The 21,417-nt window shown below is 46.5% G+C and overlaps 1 protein-coding gene across 1 annotated transcript in view; it reads right to left on the bottom strand.

Moving 5' to 3' along the window:
- The window catches only part of CEP85 (centrosomal protein 85), a 304,191-nt gene that overhangs the window by 53,314 nt on the left and 229,460 nt on the right, over positions 1-21,417 (bottom strand). The window contains exons 9-11 of the mRNA XM_069224028.1: positions 20,708-20,822; positions 9,649-9,699; positions 9,268-9,375 (exon numbers count right to left, since the gene is read on the bottom strand). Coding sequence (XP_069080129.1) covers positions 9,268-9,375; positions 9,649-9,699; positions 20,708-20,822 — 274 coding nt within the window. The remainder of the gene's footprint in view (positions 1-9,267; positions 9,376-9,648; positions 9,700-20,707; positions 20,823-21,417) is intronic.

The raw sequence follows: 21,417 nt of genomic DNA, 5'->3' as shown, positions 1-21,417 counted from the left end.
CTGAGGGGGAGGCTCTAAAAGAAGGGAACTTTAAGGTTTTTCATAACATGACAAAAAAGGAAAAAAAAAGCCTTGAAAGAACTAAAGTAAAAAACAGACATGATCATAAACCTGTTGACAAGAGCAAAGGACTACAGACACTGGCGGAATACAGGAACGAAGGCAGACACCTCTTACAGGAGGCAAAAAATTACAGGATTCTCGAAAGAGATTAGACTCCACAGTTGAGCTTGGAAATCAATAGCCTATTAGAAAAGGTAGAGGGGGAAAAAAAACTTGACATTGAACAAAGAAGTCGAATTTTTCAAAGCCACCAATCCGGTAACACCTTATTTTAGCACACTTCCGTAGGTACACAAGAACAGGTTTCCACCTCGTGAGCACCCCATAACTTCAGGGATCTACTCCCTTCTGGAACCTCTGTCTTGCTGTTGCGATTTATTTCTGAAACCACTGTAACAAAAGACCCCCACATATCTTAAGACCAAAGATATTTTAAAACAACTAAGAGATGGATGTGGAGGTAAATTTGCTAATTGGTGTGGGCACTAAAAATCTCTACACTAGTTTACGACGGGAAGACAAGTAATACTGAAAATTCTTGAAAGACAATTGGTGACATATGACACCACCTAGATTTGTTTTGGAGGGTGCAAGGCAAGCTCACTAGAATTCTTTTTTGAGTGAGGTTAATTTTATTTGCAAATGGATGTGACTTCTTTGGGGAGTACCTCTGACCCAAGTGTAGCCGGCACGTACGTCTATGACTCTTGGAAGAAATTCATTTTAGGTCTATCAAACCCATTAAAAATAAAAAATAACATACTAACTTGGAAGAAATATATAGATGATGTCCTAGTAGTAAGGGCAGGGGACATGAATTCAACGCCTCCACTTTTTTCATGGTTGAACAGCTGTGATCCAAACTTGAAATTCAAGTACACTGTAAATGATCAATCATTGACATTTCTTGAATGCCACTATTTATGCAGAAGACAGGGTTCTACATACAAATATGTATCCTAAACCAAACTGTAAGATGCTTGTTTTTTGTTACAGTAGCGCTTCCCCCCCCCCCCCGACCCCACCGCACACACTTTATGCCTGGTATTTGATGCAACTCTGACTGAAGTGCACTGGGTTCCTGCTAACCAGGCCCCCCAGTGCCACTGATTCTCTCTCCCCCCCCCCCCCCACCGACACCCCCCCCTTCCCACCCATAAACAAGACAATTGGTCACTTGATCATCAAGTAGCCAGAACTTTGGCACCTTTGTAAGTTGTGGTACCTCTGGTATCTAGGGCGCAGGTACTAAAGATGCCCCAAAAGCTGCAGCACAACTTGTACCACTCTAATGGGCCCAGCAGCAAACTCATACAGAATGCCACTGCATGCTGGGTGACAAGGACTCCAAAAAGTGAAAACACAACCTGATACACATGTATTGTGCCACACTCTGGGACCCTTCACCTAGTACATGCAGACTGTCATTGCAGAGTGCGTGTTTTGGTGCAACTAAAAGTGAAAACGTGACATTGCACACAGCCGGTGTGCCATGCCTCCTAACACTGCATGCAATATATGTAAGTCACCCCCAGAGCAGTCCTTATAGCCCTATAGAACAAGTTACTTACCTTAGGTAACGCTTTTTGTGGTGGATACATTAGCTACCTGTGGATTCCTCACCTTATGAATTCTCCCAATGCGCCAGCATTCGACGGAAAATCTTCTTCCCAGCTATCCACGTTGATGAGGACATCACAATTGCACGGCTCCATACGAGACTCCCTCCGACGTCACGTGACAAAGGTCCTCGCCGGCATGCTGACGTCAGTTTCACCCATTTTTTACGTGCCTTTGGGGCGAACAGGTGAAAACCGACCTCACCGTAGCTCAAATGAATACATACATAAAACCATATTGATGTAACACAATTAAAACCATAATTTATATATATATAAAATTATCAAAACATATATACACTTGTAATGCAAAGGTCTTGGTATGACCAGACAGGCAACGGGGAGGTGGGTGGGACTGTGAGGAATCTACAGGTAGCTAATGTATCCACCAGAAAAAGTGTTACCGAAGGTAACTAACATGTTCTTCTGATGGATACAACTACCTGTGGATTCCTCACCTTATGAATAGAGTCCCAAAGCAGTACCGCACTCGGAGGTAGGTGCCTGACCGGTCAAACCAAGAAATCCTGCCACACCGAGCGTGCAAAATGGCCATCCCTCCTCACTTCTGAGTCCAAGCAATAATGCTTCGCCAAAGTGTGGAGGGACGCCCAAGTTGCTGCCTTGCAAATATCCACCACTGGAACCCATCTAGCCAGGGCCGAAGTGGCAGACTTAGCCCTGGTCGAATGGGGTCTAATACCCTCAGGAAGAACCTTCTTTGCCAACGAGTAACAGATCTTAATGCAAAGAATGGCCCACCTGGATATAGTTCTTTTATGGACAGCTTTGCCCTTCTTAGTGGAGTGTTGTCTGGCCGATAAAATAACATCCACTACCTCTGGTGGGAGAGCGAAAGAACTCCGATTGCCCCGTTCTATCTCCAGGCATGAAGGTGCAGGCTCTGGAGGTGGGTGTGTAGAACCTGCCCCTGCGACAGGAGATCTGCCCTACGAGGGAAACAGTGAGAGTTGGAGAAGGTCCGTGTACCACATCCTTCTCGGCCGATCCGGAGCTATTAAAGTGACTTGAGACCGATCTTGGCGAATCTTCCTCAGAACCCGAGAAATCATGGGTAGGGGCGTGGGGGGTAGGGGAAACGTGTAAAGCAACTGATCGCGCCAAGACATTTGAAACACATCCCCCAAAGCTCCTTGCACCGGATACTGCAGAACAACAAGCAGTGCGCGTTATCCCGAGTGGCAAACAGGTCTATCTGCGGAGAACCGGATATCCCAAAGATGTGACGGACCAGATCCGTATGGAGACGCCACTCGTGATCGGCCAGGGTTGTTATTCCGAGGGGAGTTGGCGCTGGGTGTTTTCCTGAAAAAGGAAGAGCATATCCTTTCCTCACAATATTTCGAACCCAGGAGTCTGATGTGGTTAACTCCCACTTGTGGAGAAAAAGACGTAACCTTCCGCCCTACAGGAGAAGTGTGGCTCAAAATGGGCAGAAAACTAGGGCTGCTTCCCTTGTTGTCCCCCAGAGGAAGAGGATGATGCAGGGTGCTGCTGGGTGGCCCCTCTTGTCTGAACCCTCCCCCACCCTCTAAAGGATCTATATGGGAGGCTGGCAGGCTGTTGGACTGTGGACTCCCATGGTAAACGGCTCCACGCCCAAACCCCATGAACCTCCGAAAGGACCTGAAATGAGTAGTAGTGGAAGCCTGCAGACCCAAAGACTTCGCTGTGGCCCTACTGTCCTTAAAGCGCTCTAAGGCAGAGTCAGCTTTAGCTCCAAACTGCTTCTCTCAATCGAAAAGACAGGTTCAACAGAGTGGTCTACACATCCGAAAAAAGGCCAGAGGCCCTCAACCACGCATGCTTCCTGGTAGTGATAGAGGTACCCATCGCCCTGGCCACTGAGTCTGTAGAATCCAGACCAGACTGGATAATCTACTCAGCCGCAGAGTGAGCGTCTGACAGGAGTTCACGGAATTGTCCTTGCATCTCCTGCGGCAAGTCTGGAACCATAGCTTTAGCTGTGTCCATCAGGGAGTGCACATATATACCTAATACACAGGCAGCGTTTGCTGCTTTCAGGGCCATACTACAGGAAGAAAAGGTCTTCTTGCCTGACTGCTCCATTCTCTTGGACTCCCTGTCCGAAGGAATCACAGGGAAGGAGCCTGGTGCAAACGTGTGGAACATGAGGCCGGAACTACCAGACTCCAGGGTGGGATTCTTTGTCAAAAATCTCAGATCTCCAGGAGCCACCCTATACCGTCTTGCCACAGATCTGTTCACAGCTGGGGATGACACAGGCTTCCTCCAAACCTTTAAAATAGGTTCCGTAAGAGCATCATTAAATGGGAGCAATGGTTCTGCTGAAACCGAAGAAGGATGCAGGACCTCAGTTAAAATATTCGTTTTAACCTCAGTGGCACGCAACAGAAGATCCAAGAAATTCGCCACCTTCCTGACCACAGAATGGAAAGAGGCCACTTCCTCTGTAAACTCCCCTGGAGAAGAAAGGTCCCACTCCGGGGAAGTGTCTAGCCCACTAGCTGAGTCTAGGCCTTGATTTTCCCCCCAAGGGCTCCGCAATCTCTCCTTCTTCCAGAAGCTGTCTTTGGTACTCCTATTCCTCTAAAAGCCTCAGTGCTTTTCTGCGCGACCTCAACCTGGCCTCCAACCTCAGCGTCGACAGAGTTAGCAGACGTCCATGCCACCGGCTTCAAGACTGAAAGACGCGGACCAGGAGAAGGACACTACGGTCCAATCCAGATCCATCCGGCGCTGATCCCATCGGCGCCGTGGATACCTGAGGCTCCGTCATCGGCGTCAGCTGATAAGGTGATGTCATCGGCACCACAGGCCTATAAGGTGATGCCATTGGTGCCATAGGCCTTTGAGACTAGGTCATCGGCACCAAACCGGCACCCTCAGCCGGATAAAAGGGCATGAATGGCGCTGCCTTATAAAGGGGCCAGGGAGCCCAATGTAAATGCCAAAGGACCCGTGGGACCAGCTGGGTCACCAGCAGGGGCCATTGCATTAAACATGTTAAACATGGCATTTAAAAACGCCGCCGGATCCACTCCCGCCTTTGCTCTCGGGCAGTCAGAAACAAAGCCTGCTCAGCACAACAGATCATAGCAGAAAACGAGACAGCACCTCATCACCTGTGCCTCGTAGCAAGAGATTAAGTGGCCCAACAGTGTCAGTGTGGTTTCCAGGCCCTCCAAAGACATAGCCCACCTTGAGTTCGACCCACTGTGGACTTCCAGACAATGCCAGCAGCCTCTTTCTGCAGGCCCCCCCATCTACAGCGACCACCTCTGGTGACGAAAACCTGGTGGTCCACTACACCTCTGCACCCGGCCGCCCCAGACGAGAAGAGGACCAAAAGTGTCCACTTGTTGGTTTGGTCATACTAGACCCCCCAGACCAGGCCTGCAGCCTCTTTCTGCGGGTCCCCCTCTACCACAACCGCCACCGGGGACGGAAACCCGATGGTCTGTGACGCCTCTGCACCCAGCCGCCCTGGACTGAGAAGGAAAGGACCACAGGTGTCCCTATGTCCCCGAGCATCACAAGAACTGAACCCCCCTTGCTGGTTCACCTGGACTGGACCCCTAATCCCTACCTGCAGCATCTTTGTAAGTGGACCGTTCCCCACTGAAGTGAATGGGACACCCAACTCCGTAACATCTCTGCACCCGGACACCCTAGAGCCTCCAGAGGTGACCTGCTGGTGTGGCCTTGAACCCTGCCCCATACTCCCTGAAGTGCCAGAGAACAGTCCAGTAAGTTGCTGTGGAGTATCTCTTTGCCATAGGTTTTCTGTCCCGTAGGATATTACAGCTTCAGAAAATTGCACTATGTGTCGACCTTTCAAAGCAGTAAAAAAAAATCATAACACGAAAAGTACTCACCTGATTCTGATGATCTTGTTAGCAAAATGTATATAACAAGTTTGTTTTTTAAACATTGGTGTTAAATTTCTTTATTAATGTCTCACTTACTGCCTTTGTGTGTGCAATGTTTAGCACTACCCTCTGATATGCCTAACTGCTCAATCACACTACCACCAAAGAGCATTTGTACCTCCGTAATTCCTTTGGGATTTGCTTGGACACTTTATATTGTGGACCAAAAAGAGGTACACTGTGTAAAGATCCAGCTTCCTAGATCCCTAGTAAACGGTACTCTAGGTACCTAGGGCATGGGTACCAAAGAGGGTTCCCTAAAGGACTGCAGCATGTATTGTGTCACACTAAGGGACCCCTCACCTAGCTCATGCAGAATGCCATTGCAGACTGTGTGACTTGGTGCAGCTAAGAGTGAGAACATGAAATGGGACACAGCATTATGCCATGCCCACTAACACTGCATACAATGTAAGTAAGTCACCCCCTACATCAGGCCCTACAGCTCTAAGACAGAACATTATATTACATGTGGACATATATGCAAGAGCAGATGTTAACAGACATAGTACGTGATCACAGAAGCCATGTAAGTACATGTGCTTGACACAGGTCAATACGAGCCCTTCAGCTACATGATGGCTTCACTGAAACCAGGGATGTTTGGTATCAAAGATCTCGTATTAATAAACCCACACTGATTCCAGTGGTGGATTTATTAACACACGCACCCAGATGGCACATAAGAGGTGTCCCCTGAAAAACCTACTAACTACTAGTATGCTGGCTGACTGGTCTTAACCAGGCTGCCACCACAGACAAGTTTCTGACCCAAAGGGGGAAGAGAGTTTATGCTATAGGCGGTCAGAAACAGGGCCTGCTCTTCCAGGGGTGCTCCACACCCCTTCCAACAGGATGACCTGCAAATCAGCATTCCAAGGCAGGGAGCTTCAAAGAGCCCGCCGCCTTTGGTATGTGAATCTGGCTTCCCTCAGATGTGAGGTAATGCCAACCCAATGCCCCTCCCCCCCATGCCGGGCCCATTTGGCACCTGGACAGGCAGGAAAATTAGTCAGAGACGCAGGTCTACCTCCAGGCCAGTTTCACTCCTAAGGTGGGTTGAATGATATGGACATGAAATGTGAAAGTCTGCCATCTTGGAGATGGCAGAATTAGGAACTCTGGGACAGGGTTATGCCCACTTACCACAGGAAGTGGCCATAAAAAGGGGCATAGTGATCCCAGGAGTAAGTAGCCCATTGGCTACTACCTACACTTCCCTAACAACCCCTAAATCCAGTATTCAGGGGAGCCCCTGGTACCAGAAGAATCAGATCCTGCGACCTGAAAGAAGTTGGACCCTGAAGATTCACAAAAGCAAGAACAGAAGACGAGAAGCTGACTTGGCCCCAAGCCCAGCCAGCCTACTGTTCGATAACTGCACCAAAGGTGTCTTGTTCTGCAACTAACTGCCTGTGCCTCTAAAAGCCTGAGAGGACTGCCGGTCTTGAACCAAGACCCAGGAAGAGCTGCTCCCCTGCATCCTAGAGGAACCCCAGAAGAATGGCAAGGACTCCTAACCACCAAAACCCAACATAGGAAAGCACCACTGCACCCTCGCCCCCTAGCTCAAGTTCAAGGATGGGGGGCCCACAGTGGAAGCGTGGCCCCTAATCCTTCAGAGACAAAGACCACCTTGGGTTTGCCAACTGTGGAAGTCCCAATGCGACCTGCAGCCTCTTTGTGCAGGCCCTCCTCTACTGCAAGTGATCCGGAGACAATAACCTGTTGCCTCAGGACACCTCCACACTCAGCCGCACTGGACAAGGAGAAGAGGACCAAAGGTGTCCACACATCCTCTTGTCTTGCGAGATCTGAGCCCATTTGTTGGTTCAGCCAGACTGGACACCCAGTACGAGCCTGCAGCCTCTTTCTGCAGGCCCCCTCTACTGTGACTGCCTCTGGTGACAGAAATCAGAAATCCAACACCTCAAAACACATCTGCACCTGCCCGCCACAGCCCATAGAGAAGAGGGCCAAAGCTGTCCCTATGTCCCTGAGCATTGTGAGACCTGAGCCCTCGTTGATTTAGCCAGACTGGTCCCACAGTCCCAGCATCTTTCTAGCCAGACCATTCCCCATAGGATAATATTAGGGCACCGATGCTGAAAAACACCTCTGCACCCGGTGGCCACAGTGCCCCCCGAAGTGACCTGTTGGTGCTGCCTTGAACTCTGCCCCATACTCATCTTAAGTCTAGAAAATAGGTCCTGTAAGTCGCTATAAATCAGAATATGCCTTTCCTCCCCAGGTTAACATTACTGGTTCAGAAATTGCACCAATTGTTGATTTTTCAAACCTGTAGAAATTCGTAACTCAAAAGGTACTTAACTGATTGTGATGATCTTGGTGCCTAAAATTATCTAAAGATAAGTGTTATTTTGATAAAATGGTGTGCATCTCATGGAGTTGTTTGTATAATTTATTGACTGTGTGCATGCAGAAAATGTCTAACACTCCACTCTGATAAGCCTAAGGCTGATTGACTACACTACCCTGTAAGAGGGCACCTTGGGATTTCTAGAACAAGACCCTGTCCACTTATAAGAGAAGGCCTGTACTCTGCACAGTATACCTTATTTTGGTATACCATTTAAAGCGCCAGCTTCCTACATACACCTTATTGAAATTTGACAGCTTTCACCCCAGATCATTGAAAAACTCCAATATGGCCAATTTAAGGCTAGGGAGAAACTGCATTAAAACCACTGATTAAGCAAGCATCCTCTCTGAAAAATTAAGGCCACAAGATTACCAATAACTGATTATACAGATAATGAAGTGAGTAAAAAAAAACAAAGTATGGAAGCACTACTGAAGAGCAATCAGAGGAATATTGAGGATAATCTACTGACCTGTGTCACAGCTGTCAATATTGCTTCCAACCAAATTAAAAAGATTATAGGGAACTGGTGCATTTTAAACATAGGGCTTCAAAAATGGGACAAGCCAATGTTCTCTTTCAAATGGGCTGGGAGTCTGAAGGAAGATAGTTCACCTACTGATATATTAAAAGGTACCGGGGGACTCCAACCTCAACAGGGATGATTCAAGCATGTGAACCTATGAAAAATCCAATACTGGAGAAACAAATTGCCTCACAAACCCTGCACTGCACTACAGGAAGGCTGGCTGCTTCAGAATTCCTTAAAGGTGCAGCGTCAATTTAACACTATAAATGCTTTGCCTAATACATGCCCATTTTCTGTTTATTTAGGTTTTTAGTCTGTGACTTTCAGTAAAACACAATGTTTAATTTGGCTAGAAGGAATTTGTTTTTACAACAAGGACAGGATCTGCAAAAAAAAAATTGCCATCTTATGAGCATGTTTTCTTTTGCTACAGTAAAACGTTTGATGAAATGGTATTCCGGCGATCCCATGTGTGCGGGTATATTCTAATGTTTATGGATATCAGAGAATACCAAGGCACTGTAAGTGCTATTGGATCTCTTTCCAAACCTGACAGTTATTGCCAGATACCCTGCTGTTACTGCCAGACAGTGTAGGATTCCTGCCTTGCCCTTTCAGAATATTACTGTTCAACATCTTGTTCCATTATGAAAACACAATTTTGTAGTCAAACCGTGCCCAGCCTTTTAAAGCAAGTATTCTGCAAATGCATTCTATCAAACAGCATTTCACTCTCACCTCTTTTACAGCTTCTTTGAGCTGCTGCACAGTTTCATCCCTCCTCCTGGATTCCTCACTCATAGCCTGCTCTGTGCTCTCTTCCTGTGCTGCCTGCTCCTTTAGAGTCTGGTAAAAATTGTCAGTGAGAAAGGGTTAAATCAAAAGACATTTTCTCATGGCAGCCACCTCTGGGCTCAGAACCTAAACAGGCAGGACCACTAAACTCAAATAGTGTTTACATTTGTTTAAAATCTTAGCTCACTTGAGCACAAAGCCTGCAGCTCCCTCAGACCCACTTATAGTCCATCATCTAAACAAGTCTCTTGTCTCCAACTGTACACCTGCATGTGCTCTACCCGGTCCGGGACCAACCTCCCATTCAAAAGAGTAGCCTCTTACCTTCAATTGAAAATGGAGTTGCTCAATCTTTCTCTTTTGACTGTTCACCATCTAAAGAGAAAAGCAAGTTTGAGAAACAATGTATACAAATGTTAAGTTCTAAAGCTGGGAATCCAGCAAGCATGTAACAGAGTTTAGCAAAGTGTGAAGCTAAGCTCATGATGTGATACTGAACGATTAAGTTTTCCCTCACTATAGCACAGTGTAAATAGATTTTCAACTCTCCTCAAAGAGGAACATAAAATGCAACAGATCTAGGGTACATGGAATAAAACACCACTGTTGTAAAATCTGACAGTAGACCGAGATCCCAAATGTTTTAACTAGAGTCAATAAAGTACACCTTACGAAAATAACCATCAATTTTGCTACTTCCAATATGGGTATTGTTACAGATAATGAATGAGGCCCTAACAAGTAAGTTTGGGAAGCTTGAATTAAACGGCTTATTGTCACACAGGTGGATACTGCATCCCTTGTGGTGCGTCATACATAAAAAAAAAAATTATAATAATAATTATAAAGTGAAGCCTCGGTGTTGCTGTCTATTATAATCTGTTGAGTTAGAATGTCAAAATCTTCAATAGCTGAAGGTTTCCAAATCATGAGCATTGGCATGCGGCCTTCGTGCTGCATCTTTAGTGCACAAGGAGACATTTCACCACTCAAACTGACCCGCACGGCCTAATTATGTGACATGCTCTTGGTGATATGCCACGGCAGGGAAAGCAGAGGCTAAGTTTGTTGGGAACTACCAATAAAAAGGAGGGGGAGGCAGCAAAATAAGTACTTTGAGTGTGTTTGTTTGTTCCAAAGTGAAATGGCTGAAAAACCCTATTTCTGTGTAACCTTCAAAAAAGATTCTCATCGTCGCTGAACAGTATTAGAAAAAAAACAACAAAAAAACACAAACACTGCCCCGTGGAGATGGCTTAGTGCGGCTGGACAGAAAACCTCTACATTTTCTGATTGATAGATCTTTCAGCACATTCCTCAAATTATGAAGATCCCTCAAGGCACCATACTGGTCAGGAAAACTTCCTCCAAGCAAAAACTGAAGCCCAGTCCACAGGTGCAATGCAGCTATAGATGCGACTCCGCTCGCTGGCTGCGATGACATATGAATATAATAAGTGTCAACTGATGTGCTAGCTTAATTTTTTTTTGTTATACCTCATTGACACATGTCCAAAGTTAATGAAGGAAATTCCTAAACATTTTGACAGCATCAAGGTCAGATATCACCTCCAAATATTTCAGGGTTTAAACTGTCACAGGTGTCCCCGTCAGATGGCATCTGCATGTGGTAGTTGGGTTTGGAGCATCAGATTGGGGCCTGCACGGGTTGTAGCAATACGTGCGTGGTTCCACTTAGTTCAACTAGGTAAACTACATGGGCCATACTATGTGAGACCCTACAAAAAAAAGTGTGAGGGCACCCAATGCATTATGCCTACGTGGACGTGCAACACTACACCAATCCAGACACTACCACAAATGTGCTTCTTGGTTTGGAGTCCGGTGGCTCTAGGGGACACCATCACCACCATTAGCAGCAGATCGAGTCCACAGTTATCCTCAATCAGCTCTGCCACTTCAAACTTGACTCCCAAACCCTCTTACACAAAGCTTCAGTTGGGAAGTCACAAACAATCACAGCGTCATCCAGGTAATCCACAAGCAATACACCTTACCATTCCCCCATCACCACCATACATTCACCAGGACATGCTCTCCGGCACATGCATTAGTTTCAGAGGCAGATGTCCTTGCACTACTGAAAAAAGCGCCCTATAGGTGGTGCCTCTTTAAAAAAAAAAAAAGTATATCTTTTTACTTTGTGGTTCAAGAACAATGGAGGTTTGTGACACATGCCTGTCATTTACTTTGTGAACAAATTAATTTGGCTGGAAAAGTTTAAGACGCTATTCCCAAGCCAAAGTTCTGCTGGTTCTCAATACAGAGGATTGGCTGGCATCCCTGAAACTAAAGGATACCTATTCCAATTGCCAATTATCCTCACTCACAGGCATTACCCAAGATTCATTGTGGGGGTCCCAACTGTATAAGTTCGAGGTCCATCCTTACAGATCTGCAACTGCACCACATCACTTAAAAAAAAAAAGAAAGAAAAATATAAAAAAATGCTGGCAGTTGTGATGACTTCATCAAGATGGTCAGCAGTCCATGTTGTTCCATACTTGAAGACTGAATGGTGAAAGCGGAGTCCTAGATGCAGGTGAGAACACCTTCAACACACTGACTCTCCTAAACGACAGAGCTTCACTGTGAACACACAGAAGTCTCACTTCACTCCAACAGAAGCTAAACTTCATAGGAGCTGTATTGGATGCTAATGGCACTAAGAATTTCAGAGGATTGTGGATATATTCTTGACCGGATTCAAACTTTTGACTCTGCAATCCATCCTGGTTCTATACATCTTACACCTGCCTGCCCAATCTTTCAGCCCTCTGAAATCAGAGGATACCATGGTCACCGACATGTCCTTGTCAGGCTGGGGCACTCATATCTGCGAAGAGATGGCAAGAAGCCTTTGCATTGCGTTGGAGCACCATCTGCTCACAGATACGCTAGAGTTGCAAGTGGCAAGTTTTGAGATTAAGCTATTTCTCTTAGATCCTAAGAAGCACCATTTATGCTGGTTCCCTCAAAGGGATCTTCTACAGCCTGGGGTGTTTATACACAGTTCTCTTTGCAATGGCCCAGTTTTGTGCCATACACTTCCCTCTGAATGGAAGCCTTTGGGATGCCCTTGGGTTAAGCTGGTCTCAGGGCCTGTTGCACAGATTTCCACCAATTCTGTGCCTTGTCAAAAGGACTGCAGAAGATGTGAGAGGACTGCACACAACTGATCCCAGATAGCCCCAGACTGGATGAGAAGGATCTGGTACACCAATCAGTTAGTACTCAGCAGTAACCAACGTTTTCCTCTCCTGCTCAAGGAAGTCTTGCTCTTGATTCAAGATTGTCAGGTATGTTAAATCAATCACTGAATGCTGCACCAGCATGCACGGAAATTAAGCAGTGCCAGCTAGAGAACGTTTGTCGTCTTCTTGTAGGAGTTGTGGACATCATCTTCGATTGCAGAAAACCCTACAAAGAAAATCCATTTGGGAAGAAAACATTTCTTCAATCGTGCAAGTCTGAAGGTCTGAACCTCTTTGCCATGCATTTCTCAGGCTACACCTCACACTTGCCTAGCAATTGCTGCTGTAAAGGGTTATATGGCTGTTCTTTCCACCTTCACGTACATACATGAAAAGCCTTCCTTGTCCAAGTCACCACTAGTTGCTTCTTTTCAAAAAGGCTTACTTTACTTGTGCCACCCCACTGGGATATGAACCTTGTGTTCACTTTAACAGCATCGCCATCAAACCAATGTACATCTTAAGATTGCACTGTTGGTGGCCATAGGTTCAGCTCAAAGAATCAGATTTTCAGGCTCTCAGTACATCCACTGTTCAGGGTTTCCTATATGGAACTGGTTTTCCGTACCTGGCTGTATGTTCTATACAAGGTGATATGTGGCTATCACATGACTTAAGTCTATTACCCTTAGATCCTACTTGCCGCCTCAGCAGAAAAAGAGGAAGAGAAACTGTACAGACTAAACCCCAGACAAGTTAGGTCTTATTACACTGAACACAACCAACCAGAGTGGATATTCAGCTATTTGGCTTTGCATCGGCTAACAAGCATTGGTAAACCCAACAGATCTCTCCTATACAAGAGCTACTGGCTTTGCCAATGTGTTTTAGCCATGTTCTACACAGAGGTGGCTGCTGTTCAGCGTGGCGAAATCGGAGTGGAGGGGTGTGGAGAAGCACAGAGTGGAGGGGTGCAGACAACCTATTTTCAATTGAAATTACCATTACATTTGCACATACATGTGAAATGTGGACGTGTTGATGCATCCTGCTGAGCAGGTCTGCAAAGTTGCTGTCCACTCCCACAAGGTACTCTACTAGGAGGTTAACTTTGTGGTGGATCATCCATCGCCGGCTGTCCTGTGGCAACTACAACAGGTGGGAGGCATGTGTGCCACCTCTTTCTGTAGGCAGGACATGGAAGTCATGCTGTCTGTTTTGATGAGGGCTGTGGTGAACTGCAGGAGGCTGGCCTGGCTTATAGTGGGTACCTTTTGGTACTTACACCTTGTGCCAGGTCCAGTTATCCCTTATTAGTAGTTTAGAGGTGTTCTAGGAGGTGCTGATAGAGGTAGCTATAGTAGAGCAGTTTAGGATGAACTAGGATACATGCAAAGCGCCTACCATACCACTTAGCACTATATCATAAGAAAACACAATACTCAGAGTTACTAAAAATAAAGGTACTTTATTTTTGTGACAATATGCCATAAGTATCTCAGAGGATATACTCCCGTAGGAGGTAAGTAATACACAAAACACACACAAACCAAAATCAGGTAAGTAACAGTTAGAAAAGTAGTGCAAACAATGTAGAACACAATAGAATGCAATAGGGAGAAATAGGCCTAGGGGCAACACAAACCATATACTCCCAAAAGTAGAATGCGAATCACAAATGGACCCCAGGCCTAGTGTAGTGTGTAGAGGGTCGCTGGGTGTGTAAGAACACACTAAGGGTGTCCAAGATACCCCACCCTAAGACCCTGAAAAGTAGGAGTACTTACCCTACTACCCCAGAAAGACAGTAAAGTTGATAGGGGATTCTGCAAGGACAACTAACTGCAAAGCAATGAAGACGGATTCCTGGACCTGAGGACCTGTAAAGGAAGGGGACCAAATCCAAGAGTCACGCAAGTGTCCGGGGGGGCAGGCGCCTACTAAACCCTGGATGAAGGTGCAAAAGGGCTGCCTCTGGGTGGAAGAAGCTGAAGATTCTGCAACAACGGAAGGTGCTAGGAACTTCTCCTTTGGTCAGAAGATTTCCCACGGTGTGCTGGAGGATGCAGAGTTGTTTCCACGTAAAAAGACCGCAAACAAGCCTTGCTAGCTGCAAAAGTCACGGTTGAGGATTTTGTGTGCTGCTAGGGCCTAGGAACGACCAGGAGGTCGCCCCTTGGAGGACAGAGGGGGCGCTAAGCAACACAGAGCCCACGCAGAAGCAGGCAGCACCAGCAGAAGCACCTGAACAGGCACTTCGATCTGAGGACGATGGTCGACTCAGAGCCACAAGAGGGTCCCATGATGTCGGAGTGCAAATCAGCGAGTTGGGCAAAGCAGGATGGAGTGCTGGGGAACTGGGCTAGGCTGTGCACAAAGGAAGTCTTGCAAAAGTGCACAGAAGCCCGAACAGTTGCAGTTCACGCAGTACACAGGATTACTTTCTGGCGTGGGGAGGCAAGGACTAACCTCCACCAAATTTGGACAGGTGGACCACTGAACTGTCAAGGTCACTTGGATCCAGCTCCTGTGTTCCAGGGACCACGCTTGTCACGATGAGGGGACCCAGAGGACCGGTGATGCAGGAGTTTGGTGCCTGCATTAGCAGGGGGAAGATTCCGTCGACCCACAGGAGAGTTCTTCTTGGCTTCCAGTGCAGGGTGAAGGCATACAGCCCTCAGAGCATGCACCACCAGGAAACAGTTGAGAAAGCCGGCAGGATGAGGCACTACAATATTGCTGGTAGTCTTCTTGCTACTTTGTTGCGGTTATACAGGCGTCCTGGAGCAGTCAGTGGTCGATCCTTGGCAGAAGTCGAAGAGGGAAGTGCAGAGGAACTCTGGTGAGCTCTTGCATTCGTTATCTGGTGAGATGCCCACAGGAGAGACCCTAAATAGCCCACAGACTAGGATTGGCTACAGAGAAAAGTAAGCACCTATCAGGAGGGGTCTCTGACGTCACCTGCTGGCACTGGCCACTCAGAGCTGTCCATTGTGCCCTCACACCTCTGCATCCAAGATGGCAGAGGTCTGGGACACACTGGAGGAGCTCTGGGCACCTCCCCTGGGAGGTGCTTGTCAGGGGAGTGGTCACTCCCCTTTCCTTTGTCCAGTTTCACACCAGAGCAGGGCTGGGGGGATCCCTGAACCGGTGTAGACTGGCTTATGAAGGAGGGCACCATCTGTGCCCTTCAAAGCATTTCCAGAGGCCAGGAGAGGCTAATCCTCCCAAGCTCTTCACACCTATTTCCAAAAGGAGAGGGTGTAACACCCTCTCTCAGAGGAAATCCTTTGTTCTTCCTTCCTGGGACCAGGCTGCCCAGGCCCCAAGGGGGCAGAAACCTGTCTGAGGGGTTGGCAGCAGCGGTAGCTGCAGAGGAGACCCCGGAAAGTTAGTTTGGCAGTACCCAGGCTCTAGGCTGGAGACCCAGGGATGCATGGCTTTGTCCCCCAATAGCAGAATGGTATTGGGGTGACAATTCCATGATCCTAGACATGTTACATGGCCATGTTCAGAGTTACCATTTTGAGGCTACATATAGGTGTTGACCTGTATGCAGTGCACGAGTGTAATGGTGTCCCCGCACACAAAGTCCGGGGAAATTGCCCTGAACAATGTGGGGGCACCTTGGCTAGTGCCAGGGTGCCCACACACTAAGTAAATTTGCACCTAACCTTGGCCAAGTGAGGGTTAGACATATAGGTGACTTATAAGTTACTTAAATGCAATGTAAAATGGCTGTGAAATATTGTGGACGTTATTTCACTCAGGCTCCAGTGGCAGTCCTGTGTAAGAATTGTCTGAGCTCCCTATGGGTGGCAAAAGAAATGCTGCAGCCCATAGGGGTCTCCTGGAACCCCAATAACCTGGATACTTAGGTACCATAAACAAGGGAATTATAAGGGTGTTCCAGTGTGCTAATCGGAATTGGTAAAATAAGTCACTAGCCTGCAGTGACAATTTTAAAAGCAGAGACAGCATAAACACTGAGGTTCTGGTTAGCAGAGCCTCAGTGATACAGTTAGGCACCACACAGGGAACACATACAGGGCATACTTTATGAGCACTGGGGTCCTGGCTAGCAGGATCCCAGTGACACATAGGCAAAAACAAACAAACATACATACAGTAAAATTGGGGGTAACATGCCAGGCAAGATGGTACTTTCCTACATGAACGTGTCAGAAAAAAGTCTTGAGAGCCAATTGAATTGCCATCAACTCCAGAGGGTTTATGAAAACAGTCTGTTGCAGCAGAGTCCACAAACCCTGGACAGTGACATCCTGTAGATGTGCCTCCCAGCCAGTGAGAGGAGTCCAAGGTGATGGTTACTTGAGGAAACTGGTCTAGGAAAGAACTGGCCTGCAGCTAATTGCTGCTATTCCACCACTGCAAAGAAGGACAGGTGCTAGCCTTCAACACTAGATCTTTCCATAGACCCTTTGCATGTCACTACTGTTCAGGTAGGCAACTTTGGCTGAAAGGCTTGGACTCTAGCACGACTAGGGTAAGCTTTCCGAGAGACTGAATTTGGTATGGTCCCTAGAAAGAGCTACATCTGTAATGGGTTAAGGTGGTATTTGTCCATGTTCATAGTGAAGCCAGATCGTGAAGAAGATCTAAGGTAAGCTGTGTGTGAGATAGACATTGTCTCTTGCTTGCACTCTTTATCAGTCAGTCTATCAAGGTAAAGGAAAATGTAGACACCGCTTCTCTGAAGGTGAGCACGACCACTGTAAGTCATTTAGTGAAAACCCCAGGAGTGGTGTGGTAACTTTGAATTACAAATGCTATCCACTTACCACAAACCTGAGGTAGTGGCGAAGTACAGGGTGGATTGGGATGTGGAAATACACATCCTTCAAGTCGAGAGCGGTCATGGAGTCGCCTTGCCACAGTAGTGGTAGGACGTCCTGGAGCGTGACCATGTGGAAATGTTTTGACAGGATGTACTTGTTATAACGGTGAAGGTCTAGAATGGACTTCAGTGACCAGTCTTTCTTGGAGATTGAATAGTAAAGGGAGTACACACCATTGTCACATTGTTTTCATCTTCTCCAGAAGCTGATCGACTTGGGGGCCGAAAAGGTGTTCTTCATCAAATGGCGTGATGATCAGATGATGTTGGACTTCTGGCTTACAGTCAGAGATATGAAGTCAAGCATACCTGCGGATTAGGATGCTGGAATTTACGACCCTGGTGGCAGTGTCGCCCACACTAAGGGCCATCTAATGGAACTCTTTGAGATGGTCTGTCCTTCAGACACAATCTCTTAAGCCTGCTGCCTGTATTGATGAGGGAGATGGAGTTTCCCAGTTTCATCCCATTGCACCCTACTGAACTGGCAATACGGCAACAGCCCTACCAAACTGGTAAAACAGCAATAAGTCAAAGATTGAAAGGAATTTTTTTCCTGCCCAGTCTCTTTTTACTGTATTTGGGGGGAAATTGTCCCCAGTGCCGTGGGTACTGGTACATATGCAGGTGGCATGCACCAACTAGTCACATGGAAGCTGGTTTATAAAGCAGGGTGGGTCAAAGGGCAAGGGCTTATATTTGTTGTCAATCTCGGGTTGACAAGCCTGTCCTTGACTGTGTCCTTAAACACCTCATGTGAAGGCTTACGCATGGCCTGAGGAGTCAGCAAGAACTGGGTAGAATGCAGAGTGGGGGAGAGCTTTTCCACCAAGACATCCTCCTCATCTCGTACGGTGTGCAGGCCCATTTTGTGAAAAGTGGCTGCTCTGAACAGCCTCAGGATATGAGGTGGTATCGCCAAGAGAAGGTTTGGCTGGGTACAGGTCAGGGTCTTTGGCACCTGGAGGGGCATCCCCATAATCATCTCAGGGGGGTCATCCTGGGGATCCTGGTCAGAACATCATACGAATCTAAGGATGGAGGGCTTCTCATCCCATAAGATGAATGGGTAGAATCCTGTGGTGAAGAGGGTGGGTGACCCTATGATGATGGAGGAGGAGGTGGTGGTGGTGGTAACAGTGGAGAATGAGCAGCATTGCAAGGTTAAAGATGAAGGAGCAGGCCTTGGGGCAGCTCACTAGTGCCCCCATCTTGTCATTTTTTCTGCTTAGGTGGTGGAGTCTCCAAAGCCAGTTGCTGCTCAAAAGCGAGCTGCCTCTTGAATCGGAGAGTTTGCTGCACCTTTTGCAGGGGTTTAGCAATGATTTTACCCATGTGAGGATGAATGAATAAACTTTGCTGCAGAGAGTCCAACTCCTCCTGGAAGCACTGTACGATGTGAAACGTCTGGCTTTCGGAATCTGCCGCGGCCAGGTGAAGGTTTTAGCACAGTCGGTTTCAGCTTCGAAGCAGTTTGACATTGAACTGTGTATTTGGCTCAAGAATTCCTTTGGAGCATAAGTCGAGTCACCAGAGCGCACAGATGGAGCTGTCGGCGTTGAGGCAGGTCATAACTTTTGAGGGTGGCTCGATGCCAGAGTTGGAGTTTATTCTGAGCCTTAATTTGGTGCCCACCACGGTGGGAGACAGTGGCAGCCCAGAAGGCTGGGTCTCAGAATGCAGGTTAGACACCCAGACACCAAAGGGGTGGTGAGCACCTTGGTGTATTGTGGTACAATCATTTTTTTTTTGCTGAGCAGTGGTCAGCTGTGGGTCTCGGTTCTCAGAGTCCAACGAAGAATTGGGTTCCAGAGCTGAAGGTCATGGCCTGTTTGACAAACATTTCCCTCAGCCTCCTCTTTGTCCTCATCTACAAAGATGTTGGGGGTATCATCGACACAATGCTGCTCCATGGCATGAGTCAATGGTCCAGACAATTCTAAATGGTCTTTTTTGACTGGAAAGCGAGGCAGGTGGAGCAGGCGGCCTAGTTATGGTCCGGAAATAGACAAAGGTCTCTTCATGTACTTCAAATGGCACTGTGGACAGAATTGAAAAGGTCTCTTTTCCATCACAGTTTTAACATTCTTGTGTGCAAGACTATGAAAGAGGCCCTACAGGGGCGAGGAACGTGCGGGGCGTTAATATCTGAAGGAGGAACCACAACAGTGAGATGAAATGTGGATGCACCGAAGGATTGTTCAAAGGATACTGGAAATGGAGAACTTGGGAGGTCCAGACAAAGACCCTCCATTGGCAAAGCACATCCAACACTGACAGATAACCATCCAACTATGTAGTTTATGTCCATGCGCTATACAAGCAAAGGGAGGAGTCCCTATACATTGAGACTCTAAAGACTTCTTAGAAGAAAAGCAAGCTGTACACATCGGAACCCAATGCTAGATGATATAAGAATCAGCTTAATGAAAGTCAGGTGAAGAAAATGCTGTGGCTTAGATTGTGCTGAGAATCTGTCTGACCTGGAATGACCTATAGCATAGAAACCATGTTGCCATACATATCTCCTTTCTGCTATGTCTTTCTAAAACGAAAAGTTACCAGGGAGAAAAGCAAGTACCCATTTTCCTTGTTTAAACTGCAGCTGTAATTATGGGATGTGACCTGGTTCAGCCTGGCTGCTATGCCAGAAGGTATTGCGACATCAGGACTCAAAACTGCAATAAATCAATTACAGTTGAGTAGCTATGTCTTTATTACAGGTGTCTAAAAATGTCACAAATCGCCTCTATTTAAGGAAATTAAATATGGGCTTTTATACCGGGATTGCACTCTCCCAATGGATTATACAAGATCTATAGTATGCCTTTATGCTATGAAAGACTTTCGATCCAGGAGTTTTTATTTTTATTTTTATTTTTAAGAATACTCGGATGCATATTGTAAGATGGTGCATAAGGTCGCCCATTTATAGTATGGGAATTATGGAGCTATAAAAATATATAGCATGGGAATTTATGAGGAGTAGGAGAATACATACTGCTAGAATATATGGAGACTATGTAGAACAAGAATGTTTGAGGGTCAAACATACAGTAGACAGATGGTTGCAGGACTAGATTGGGTCAGAAATGTATGGGTAGGGAGAATATACAATGCAAAGATGTATGCAGGCTACGAGAATGTATACGAGCTGTGAAAATGAATAAGTGCAGAAGAGCAGTGAAAAAAGCACAGAGTATGAATGTACAGGAGATGAGGGCTTACAGTGCTAGAATGCATAGGGTGAAAGATATTCCCATATATGTGGGTGCGATATGAAGGTCACTGAGCAATCTTCACAGTTTACCTTCTTCAGGTACTCCTGTTCTTTCTTCAGAGCTTGGCACTCCTGCTTTAAATTCTCATTAGCAAGTGTGGGATGATCTTCTTTCTCTAAACACCCATCCAACTTTTCCTGCAAACTAATAAGAAACACCTCTTTACATGCTTGAATCATCAATGTAAACTGCCAATAACTAATGGGCAGTTATAGTTGGTCTGTGGTCTCCACTAGCAAGACACAGGAAACATTTATTTAAAAAAATTAAAAAACGCAAGTAACTTTTTGTGGAGACTATCTATGAGTCCTAACATCTAAGTGCAAATAGACTTTACATTTATTTTGTTTTCTTCAAGTGCAAGCTGTAGGAAGCTGGCTCAGTGTGTGGTATTCACCTATGGTGTTGGCAACTTCTACCAGATCCAGGCAACCCCTATTAGTGAAGTTTAGGCAGTGTCTAGGAAGCCAGGGCTCTCTAGAGGTAGCTGTGGATGAGCAGCCAAGACTTATCTAGGACACATGCAAAGCTTCTGCAATACCACTGTAGTCACACAGCACTTACACACACGAAAGAACCACAGTGCTACAAAAATAAAGGTACTTTATTACAGTAAAACACTAGATGACTTATAGGCAGCCTTCCCAAATAGGAGGTAAGTACACACTAGATATCTACACAATAGCAATCAATTCAAATAAGCTTTATTTCGGTAACTAGTACCACAAAAAGCACAAAA

The sequence above is a fragment of the Pleurodeles waltl genome, chromosome 3_1 (assembly GCF_031143425.1).
Source record: "Pleurodeles waltl isolate 20211129_DDA chromosome 3_1, aPleWal1.hap1.20221129, whole genome shotgun sequence".
Classification (NCBI taxonomy): Eukaryota; Metazoa; Chordata; class Amphibia; order Caudata; family Salamandridae; genus Pleurodeles; species Pleurodeles waltl.
This window is presented reverse-complemented; position numbering and strand designations above follow the sequence as displayed.